We start from the raw sequence: 10,994 nt of genomic DNA on the forward strand, positions 1-10,994 counted from the left end.
CGCTCCTCACTCCAGCCAAATGACGCTCCTCATTCCAGCCAAATGACGCTCCTCAACTCCAGCCAAATGACGCTCCTCAACTCCAGCCAAATGACGCTCCTCAACTCCAGCCAAATGACGCTCCTCAATGCAGCCAAATGACGCTCCTCAACTCCAGCCAAGCGCCTCCTCAACTCCAGCCAAATGACGCTCCTCAACTCCAGCCAAATGACGCTCCTCAACTCCAGCCAAATGACGCTCCTCAACTCCAGCCAAATGACGCTCCTCAACTCCAGCCAAATGACGCTCCTCAACTCCAGCCAAATGACGCTCCTCATTCCAGCCAAATGACGCTCCTCAACTCCAGCCAAATGACGCTCCTCAACTCCAGCCAAATGACGCTCCTCAACTCCAGCCAAATGACGCTCCTCACTCCAGCCAAATTACCATCCTCACTGTCAGCCAAATGACGCTCCTCACTCCAGCCAAATGACCTTCCTCACTCCAGCCAAATGTCGCTCCTCACTCCAGCCAAATGACGCTCCTCACTCCAGCCAAATGACGCTCCTCAACTCCAGCCAAATGACGCTCCTCATTCCAGCCAAATGACGCTCCTCATTCCAGCCAACTACGCTCCTCAACTCCAGCCAGTCTAACTGACGCTCCTCAACTCCAGCCAAATGACGCTCCTCAACTCCAGCCAAATTACCATCCTCACTCCAGAACATACTACGCTCCTCAACTCCAGCCAAATGACTCTCCTCATTCCAGCCAAATGATGCTCCTCAGTCCCCAGACAAATGACGCTCCTCATTCCAGCCAAATGATGCTCCTCAACTCCAGACAAATGACGCTCCTCATTCCAGCCAAATGATGCTCCTCTACTCGACAACGTACGCTCCTCACTCCAGCCAAATGACGCTCCTCACTCCAGCTAAATGATGCTCCTCAACTCCAGCCAATGACGCTCCTCAACTCCAGCCAAAATGCGTGTCTCCCCCTTTGAAGAGTGGGATGACCGCGGCAGCTTTCCAATCTTTGAGGATCTCAGACGATACAAAGAGAGGCTAGTAATAGGGGTTGCAACAATTTCAGCGGATAATTTTAGAAAGAGAGGGTCCAGATTGTCTAGCCCAGCTGATTAGGCCAGCGGATCCAGATTTTGCAGCTCTTTCAGAACATCAGCTGTCTGGATTTTTGTGAAGGAGAAATGGGGGGGGGGGGGGGCCTTGGGTAAGTTTCTGCGGGGGGTACAGAGCTGTTGGCCGGGGTAGGGGTAGCCAGATGGAAAGCTGGCCAACCGTAGAAAAAAAAATATTAAAATGATCGATTATCGTAGATTTAGGTAGATTTATCGGTGGTGACAGTGTTTCCTAGCCTCAGTGCAGTGGGCAGCTGGGACGAGGTGCTATTATTCTCCATGGACTTTACAGAGTCCCAAAACTATTTGGAATTAGTGCTACAGGATGCAAATTTCTGTTTGAAAAAGCTAACCTTAGTTTTCCTACTGTGTATATTGGTTCCTGACTTCCCTGAAAAGTTGCATATCGCGGGGGCTATTCAATGCTAATGCAGAACGCCACAGGATGTTTTTGTGCTGGTCAGGGCAGTCAAATCTGGGGTGAACCAAGGGCTATATCTGTTCATAGTTCTCAATTTTTTTAATGGAGCATGGTTATTTAAGATGGTGAGGAAAGCACTTTTAAAGAGCAACCAGTCATCCTCTACTGACGGGATGAGGTCAATTTCCTACCAGGATACCCGGGCTAGGTCGATTAGAAAGGCCTGCTCGCTGAAGTTTTTTAGGGAGCGTTTGACAGTGATGAGGCTGGTCGTTTGACAGCGGACCCATTACGGACGCAGGCAATGAGGCAGTGATTGCTGTTATCCTGGTTGAAGACAGCAGAGGTGTATTTAGAGGGAAAGTTGGTCAGTATGATATCTATGAGGGTGCCCATGGTTATAGATTTAGGGTTGTACCTGGTATCCTTGATGATTTGTGTGAGATTGAGGGCATCTAGCTTAGATTGTAGGACTGCCAGGGTGTTAAGCATATCCCAGTTTAGGTCACCTAACAGTACTAACTCTGAAGATAGATGGGGACAATCAATTGACATATGGTGTCGAGGCCACAGCTGGGGGCTGAAGGGGGTCTATAACAAGCGGCAACAGTGAGAGAGACTTTTTAAAAGAAGAAGCTCGAATTGTTTGGGCACAGACATGGATAGTATGACAGAACTCTGCAGGCTATCTCTGCAGTAGATTGCAACTTCGCCCCCTTTGGCAGTTGTATCTTGTTGGAAAATGTTGGAGTTGGGGATGGAAATTTCAGAATTTTTGGTGGCCTTCCTAAGCCAGGATTCAGACACGGCTAGGACATCAGGGTTGGCGGAGTGTGCTAAAGCGGTGAATAAAACAAACTTAGGGAGGAGGCTTCTGATTAACATGTATGAAACCAAGGCTTTTACGGTTACAGAAGTCAACAAATGAGAGCGCCTGGGGAATAGGTGTGGTGCTGGGGGCTACAGGGCCTGGGTTAACCTCTACATCCCGAGAGGAACAGAGGAGGAGTAGGATAAGGGTACGGCTAAGGCTATAAGAACTGGTCGTCTAGTGCATTGTGAACCGAAAATAAAAGGAGAAGATTTCTGCATGGTAGAATAGATTCAGGGCATAATGTACAGACAAGGGTATGGTAGGATGTGAGTACAGTGGAGGTAAACTTAGGCATTGAGTGACGATGAGAGCGGTTGTGTCTCTGGAGGCACCAGGTGAGCATGGTGAGGTCTCCGCATGTGTAAGGTTTGGGACAAATGAGCTATCTAAGGCATGTTGGGTGGGGCTGGGGGCTCTACAGTGAAATAAAACAATAATAACTAACCTAAACAGCAATAGACAAGGCATATTACATTAGGAAGAGGCATGTGTAGCCGAGTGATCATAGGGTCCAATGAGCAGCAATAGGTGAGTCAGGGAGGCGTTCAGTCGCTACTACACTAGGCGAGCTGGAGACACGGTGATTCAGAAAGCTAGCGGGCCGTGGCCAGCAGAAGGGTCTTTGGCGACATCGCAAAGGAAAAGCCTGTTGAAACCACCTCGGGCGATTACGTCGGCAGACCAGTCGTGATGGATTGGGAGGGCTCCATGTCGGCAGTAAAGGGTCCAGGCCAATTGGCAAAAGAGGTATTGTAGCCAAAGAATTAGCTGGTAGACCTCTTCGGCTAGCCGGGAGATGGGCCGAGCCAAGAAGGCTAGAACTGGTGCTGCTTCGGGACAGAGTGGCTAACTGACTATCAGCTAGTTAGCTGGAAATGGCTAGCTTCTTATGGGGGTTCCTGTTCTAAGTATAAAAATAGCAGATCCGTACCACATTGGGTGACGCGGATTGCAGGAAATTATCTCAGTCGTAGATGGAAAGTAGATCGGCCTATATCGAAAAAAAATTGTATATGAAGGTATACACAGACGCAAGACGTAAGAGAAAACATATCTTGTGTTTAAAAAATTATATATATTTTTTGCTAATGTAAACAATGTTGTAAATATTCAGATGGCGACTGTGGGTTGGCGAGTGGGGTTTTTCAGGTGACCCTTCTCGCATGACGTATAATCTAGTGAACCGGACGGGACGTTTCTTCAGCAGCAACACGGCTACTCTTTCAGCCAGGTTTTTTAGCTTTCTAGCTAACTTAAAACCGAAGCATTTGACGCGCTTTACACCATGTTTTATTTACATTCTCGTATCAGTGTTTCAAACACAATTCTGTTTACGTATATATACTGTAAACTTTAACCAAATTAGCTTGTTAAATTTGCAAACTTGTTAAGATTGATACTGAACCTAGCACTTGGCTAGTCGCTAATGCTACCTGCTAACTAGCTAACGTCCCCAACCATGAGCTCACTAAGCAACTTTTCCCCTGCTAAGGAAGAGGATGTCTGCTGTATGGAGAAAGAAGCTCTGGGGCTGAACATTGTCGTGAAAAAAGAAGAGGATATTACAGTGAAAGAAGAAGAAGAACCTTTCAGAATGAAAAAAAGAGGAAGAGGAGGATATCATACTGAAAGAAGAGGAGGAGGGTGTTACTGTGAAAAGAAGAGAAAGAACCTTCTGTAGTGGAAGAGGAGGTAGAGGCTTTCAGAATGAAAAGGAGGAGGCGATCTCAATAAAGGTGGGAGGAAGATGTTTTGGGAGTGAAAGAGGAGGAGGACGAAGGAGAGGAGGAGGAGACTGAAGATCTGATTAACACCGGTGAGTATTATTTAAAAACGGGCACAAACTATGCCGTTGTTGAACCAATGTGTGGTTTAGAAGGGGAATTCTACTGAAGTTCTATACTTGTTTATGTTGTTGTTATGTACGGAAGGGAATTTTTATTGGCCCTTTATTTCTGCACCATGATGCAGGTATGGTTACCTATCAGAATGTAACAGGATCAGGAGATGTGCCAAACGGGTGGAACTTTGGTTTTGGAAAAGGGGGGTCATAACCTGGTCAAAGAGTCTGGGTCCTAACCTGGTCAAAGAGTCTGGGGTCCTAACCTGGTCTAGGAGTCTGGGGGTCCTAACCTGGTCAAAGAGTCTGGGGTCCTAACCTGGTCAAAGAGTCTGGGTCCTAACCTGGTCAGGTTCTTGGGGGCTCAGAAGTGGTCAAGGAGTCTGGGGTCCTAACCTGGTCAAAGAGTCTGGGGGTCCTAACCTGGTCAAAGAGTCTGGGGGGTCAACCTGGTCAAAGAGTCTGGGGTCCTAACCTGGTCAAAGAGTCTGGGGGTCCTAACCTGGTCAAAGAGTCTGGGGGTCCTAACCTGGTCAAAGAGTCTGGGGGTCCTAACGTGGTCAAAGAGTCTCGGGGTCCTAACCTGGTCAAGTCTGGGGTCCTAACCTGGTCAAGGAGTCTGGGGGGTCAACCTGGTCAAAGAGTCTGGGGGGTCCTAACCTGGTCAAAGAGTCTGGGAGAACCTGAACCTGGTCTAGGAGTCTGGGGTCCTAACCTGGTCAAAGAGTCTGGGGTCCTAACCTGGTCAAAGAGTCTGGGGTCCTAACCTGGTCAAAGAGTCTGGGGGTCCTAACCTGGTCAAAGAGTCTGGGGTCCTCCCTCAGAATTTTTTTTAGGGCACCTAAAGTTAATTTCCTGCATTTCTACTAGGGCTGTCCCCGACAAAAAAAAAAAATATTTTGACAAATCGATTGGTCAAAATTATTTAACATTTATTTTTCCATATATAGTCACACCGACGGTGTCTTATGTGTAAAACGAACTAATGATTTAATAATTAATTCCTTCTGGGAACGATATGAAGTCCAGAAGTTATGGGCGGAGTTAGAAAGTTGGCTGTCAGAAGTATTACAATGTAAATGTGTTTTTTAATCCGTCTGTCTGCATCTTTCAATACATGTCAAATGAAGGTGCAGTAGTGAGATACCCGATGGGTTGGACTATACTCTTCTCGTCTATTATCTTGCAAAAATATATGCTTAGCTGGAAAATCAACTAACCCTCTATCGTTTATAATAATCTATTTCATTATGTAACAATTGAAAGAGCGACAGAGAGGAACATAACGGTTCCATTTGAGGAAGTAGCGTAGAGCAGTTTTTTATTCAAACGGGACAGTTTTATCTCCATCTCTTCATTCAAAGACTCAATCATGGACACTCTTACTTATAGTTGTGGCTGCTTCGCGTGATGTATTGTTTTCTTCTACCTTCTTGCCCTTTGTGCTGTTGTCTGTGGCCAATAATGTTTGTACAATGTTTTGTACTGCTACCATGTTGTTTTGTAACCATGTTGGTGTCATGTTGTGTTGCCACCATGCTGTGTTGTCATGTGTCGCTGCCTTGCTATGTTGTTGTCTTTAGGTCTCTCTTTATGTAGTATTGTCTCTCTTGTCGTGATGTGTGTTTTGTCCTATATTTATATTTTATTACATTTTTATTTTTAATCCCAGCTGTCCTGCTGTCCTCTCAGGAGGTCTTTTACCTTTTGATAGGCCATCATTGTAAATACGAATTTGTTCTTAACTGACTTGCCTAGTTAAATAAAATAAAAAATACTTATTTACAATGACGGCCTACCCCGGCCAAACCCTAACCCGGAAGACACTGGGCCAATTGTGCGCCGCCCTATGGGACTCCCAATCACGGCCGGTTGTGATACAGCCTGGAATCGAACCAGGGTCTGTAGTGACGCCTCTAGCACTGAGATGCTGTGCCACTCGGGTCCATGCATTTTTTTTACTTTTAAATGTGTGATATAGAGGCATAGCCATTAAATCTTGGTGAATATAGCCTAACTTTATAAATGCCCAATGAGCTGATTTCACCTGTCATACCCAATGATTTATATATACACTAGATGACTGATAGGAGGCGCTGTGTTGACGCCACCGTGCCTCCATCTTGGTACTCCCCCACCACTGTGTTGAAGCCACCGTGCCTCCATCTTGGCTCTCCCCCACCATTGTGTTGACACCACCGTGCCTCCATCTTGGTACTCCCCCACCACTGTGTTGACGCCACCGTGCCTCCATCTTGGCTCTCCCCCACCATTGTGTTGACGCCACCGTGCCTCCATCTTGGCTCCCCCACCATAGTGTTGATGCCACCGTGCCTCCATCTTGGCTCTCCCCCACCATTGTGTTGACGCCACCGTGCCTCCATCTTGGTACTCCCTGTTAAAATATTTTATCAAGGTTTAAGATAAATGATTAAATAATTCTACCCAAAAACTTAACCATTAGGATTAGAGGTTATGTAGCATGGACAAGGGGTAATTAAAAATGATAACCATTGGGGAAGAAAGGAATGTATGTGTGTGCCGAGAAAAGCAAAGAGACTCGTTAACCGATGTTTGAACCGACCCAGCTATAACTCTGTGGAGATAAGATAGGACAGGTGTCCTGTGTGAATTTAAGTATGCTCTCTCTAATTTTCCTCCCTCTTGCGAGTCATCATGCGTCAGGACTACCTGGGATCATGACTCCTTGCTGTCCCCAGTCCACCTGGCCTTGCTGCTGTTCCAGTTTCCACTGTTCTGCCTGCGGCTATGGAACCCTGACCTGTCCACCGGACGTGCTACCTGTCCCAGACCTGCTGTTTTCAACTCTAGAGACTGCAGGAGCGGTAGAGATACTCTTAATGATCGGCTATGAAAAGCTAACTGACATTTACTCCTGAGGTGCTGACTTGCTACACCCTCGATAACTACTGTGATTATTATTATTTGACCATGCTGGTCATTTATGAACATTTGAACATCTTGGCCATGTTCTGTTATAATCTCCACCCGGCACAGCCAAAGAGGACTGGCAACCCCTCATAGCCTGGTTCCTCTCTAGGTTTCTTCCTAGGTTTTGGCCTTTCTAGGGAGTTTTTCCTAGCCACCGTGCTTCTACACCTGCATTGCTTGCTGTTTAGGGTTTTAGGCTGGGTTTCAGACAGCACCTTGTAGCATTAGCTGATGTACGAAGGTGCTATATAAATACATTTGATTTGATTTGACAGGGAGAGCCCCTCCAGGTTTTCCGTGTATCTGGGGGACTGGAACTGTCAGCTGAGTGGTAATAAACTGTGGTGAGACTTCAGGGGATAATCCAAATATAGTGTGTATGTATGTGTTAGGTTATGTGTAGGTTAAGAGAAAGTATAAAAAGGAACGTTTTTGCACGTCAGGGCTTTCGCCAATAAAATTGTATCTGACTAATTGTGAGATAGGAATTCTGTCTGTTTCATTTAAACCAGAACTTTACAACCTCTGTGGTTCAAATAATGTCATCGCCAACCACTTAACATTAATTACTAAATTATATAACACTACCCGAGTGAGTAGGCTCCTCATAGCCTCTCGAGCTGCTGGGGACGATGAAGCCCCACTGCCAGCTTCTGATGGCCTGTCAGCCTGGTAGCCCTGCTCCAGCCTGTGAACAGCCTATCACTGGCTGAACAAGGAACAGCTGTCGTCGCCATCGAAGCTATCAACCTCCTGACTCAAGGCATGCACCCTCCGTTCAAGGTGGTCCCAGTGGTCCGACTCCCCGTCCAGGACTGGCAGCACAAGGGCCCAGTAGAGAGGCCTGCGGTGGGTTCGGCCACATTTCCTGGGAGGGATACTGGGCCCAGTAGAGGGACTAACAGTTCGCTGCGCACCACTCCTGAGGCAGGGAGCTCAGCCTGAGCCTTGCCGACCCACATGGCCTCCAGTCGCGCCATAGGCAGCAGACATTCTGAGAACAACACACAAAACAGGCATCCAGTAGGGCGCTCCACCGCCCTCGCCGCATGGCTCAAACCCAGGCAGTACATACACAAGGTATGCAGATCCCCACCGCCCTCGCCGCATGGCTCAAACCCAGGCAGTACATACACAAGGTATGCAGATCCCCACCGCCCTCGCCGCATGGCTCAAACCCAGGCAGTACATACACAAGGTATGCAGATCCCCACCGCATGGCTCAAACCCAGGCAGTACATACACAAGGTATGCAGATCCCCACCGCCCTCGCCGCATGGCTCAAACCCAGGCAGTACATACACAAGGTATGCAGATCCCCACCGCCCTCGCCGCATGGCTCAAACCCAGGCAGTACATACACAAGGTATGCAGATCCCCACCGCATGGCTCAAACCCAGGCAGTACATACACAAGGTATGCAGATCTCCACCGCCCTCGCCGCATGGCTCAAACCCAGGCAGTACATACACAAGGTATACAGATCCCACCGCCCTCGCCGCATGGCTCAAACCCAGGCAGTACATACACAAGGTATACAGATCCCCACCGCCCTCGCCGCATGGCTCAAACCCAGGCAGTACATACACAAGGTATGCAGATCCCCACCGCCCTCGCCGCATGGCTCAAACCCAGGCAGTACATACACAAGGTATGCAGATCAACACCGCCCTCCGCATGGCTCAAACCCAGGCAGTACATACACAAGGTATGCAGATCTCCACCGCCCTCGCCGCATGGCTCAAACCCAGGCAGTACATACACAAGGTATACAGATCCCCATGGCTCAAACCCAGGCAGTACATACACAAGGTATGCAGATCCCCATGGCTCAAACCCAGGCAGTACATACACAAGGTATGCAGATCCCCATGGCTCAAACCCAGGCAGTACATACACAAGGTATACAGATCCCCATGGCTCAAACCCAGGCAGTACATACAAGGTATGCAGATCCCCAAGGCTCAAACCCAGGCAGTACATACACAAGGTATGCAGATCCCCAGGGGGGGATGCCACCATCACACCTGTCACAAAGGGAAGCCATAAAAGCTCAGCCAACAAGGCCACGGAGCAGGAGTCCGACGACCCGCTTGGAGGAACAGGAACCCGCTGAGGGATAATTTACCCTGTAACTCTGCAAAAAAAAAAAACAGGGAAGACCCCGTGTGGGGAAAAACAGGCAGACAAAACAGTAACTGGGTAATGGATTTGATTTATATGTTGTTGTACTGCAAAATATTACCTTTAAATGTCCAGCAGTAAAAAAAAACAGCACAATATGATGAAGTAATTAGTTAAGGAACTCCAAAGTTGATGTCTCCAGGTAGTGGAAGCCCCACCACCATACTCTTACACTCTGCAGGGGGAAAGAACCAGAAACAAAACCTGCAAGATAATTAGCAGAGAACCCAGAGCAGCGTGTTAAAGAAATTCACAGCACACACATAGAACAAGCCAGTCTGTCAAGTTGTGTAAACGGTCCATTACAGTTTGTGGCAGCAAGAGCCATCATGTAATGGATACACACGGAGTCGTAGTGTAACGCTAATGAAACACAAATGACAAACCAGGGGTCGGAAGATACAGATCAACCGCGCGCAGCAGGTGGAGCAGTCAAGAGAGGCCATGTTGTGGCCAACTGCTCCAGGCTGCGAACAGCCAGTGAGTATATATATATACTTCCATGTAAGATATTACGCTTACCAGTGACTTACCAAGCGAAATTCAGAAAGTTTGTACCTCAAACCATACGGACGTCTGCCGATAAAATGAAAGAGAACGTGTGTCGCGGCCAGGGGGTCTATATATAGGGGCTAAACCCTAGCCGTGACACAGGTGTACACGGGAGTAAAATCTGTAAACTTCACCTCGGATGCATCTCTGCTGCGGGAGTGATACCAATATAGTGAAACATAACAAACCATTCATCTCTTGGCTGCTTATACAGAGAAAATACAGGGAAGAAATCACCATTTACAACTGGGATGCTATATACTCTATATTTATTTGATTTGTCGTTGTTTTTCATGGGATTTTAGTGGTGATTTAAAAATCATTTATTTAGAATTTATCAGAATGAATTTGTCCAGAAATAGTTTTACCAGCTCTGTGTATGAAGAGGTGAGGGAGCCCCGCTCCTCCGTACTCTGGCAGCACGACACCTCTGCTGAAAATGACAAGATGAGGTTTATGTCATTATTTACATATGAAATCAGATTGGATAAAAGTCTCTCAAAAAACTTTAAAAAAATACATTTGTATGTTGTTGTTTTCAAAAATCTCAAGAAGTGAATTGGATGTGGAGTCAGTTTGAATGTACACACTGTGATTAAATTGTTTTTTTTTTAACTCTGGCTCTGTGTGGTTTCGGTGTGTGTGTGTCAAGTGCTATTTTGATGTAATGCATATGCATAATTGTTTACATTGTTTACGTTCTCTCTGCTACTATCATGTATCCTACCATGACTATATCCCACCCAACTCCATGTGTTGTCACTATCATGTATCCTACTATGACTATATCCCACCCAACTCCATGTGTTGTCACTATCATGTATCCTACCATGACTATATCCAACCCAACTCCATGTGTTGTCACTATCATGTATCCTACCATGACTATATCCAACCCAACTCCATGTGTTGCCACTATCATGTATCCTACTATGACTATATCCAACCCTACTCCATGTGTTGCCACTATCATGTATCCTACTTGGCTGAAGGTTTGATCCAGTGGGAAGAAGTATTGAGGAGCAGGGAGGTTAAAGGTCACTTCAGGATA

At 46.9% G+C, this 10,994-nt stretch overlaps 1 protein-coding gene across 1 annotated transcript in view; it reads left to right on the plus strand.

The window, feature by feature from the left end:
• Window positions 1–8,256: 8,256 nt before the first annotated feature.
• The window catches only part of LOC139542110 (zinc finger protein ZFP2-like), a 9,370-nt gene continuing 6,632 nt past the window's right edge, over window positions 8,257–10,994 (plus strand). The window contains exon 1 of the mRNA XM_071347157.1: window positions 8,257–8,845. Within this exon, the coding sequence (XP_071203258.1) occupies window positions 8,257–8,845 (589 nt within the window). The remainder of the gene's footprint in view (window positions 8,846–10,994) is intronic.

This window comes from Salvelinus alpinus, chromosome 2 (genome assembly GCF_045679555.1).
Source record: "Salvelinus alpinus chromosome 2, SLU_Salpinus.1, whole genome shotgun sequence".
Lineage (NCBI taxonomy): Eukaryota > Metazoa > Chordata > Actinopteri > Salmoniformes > Salmonidae > Salvelinus > Salvelinus alpinus.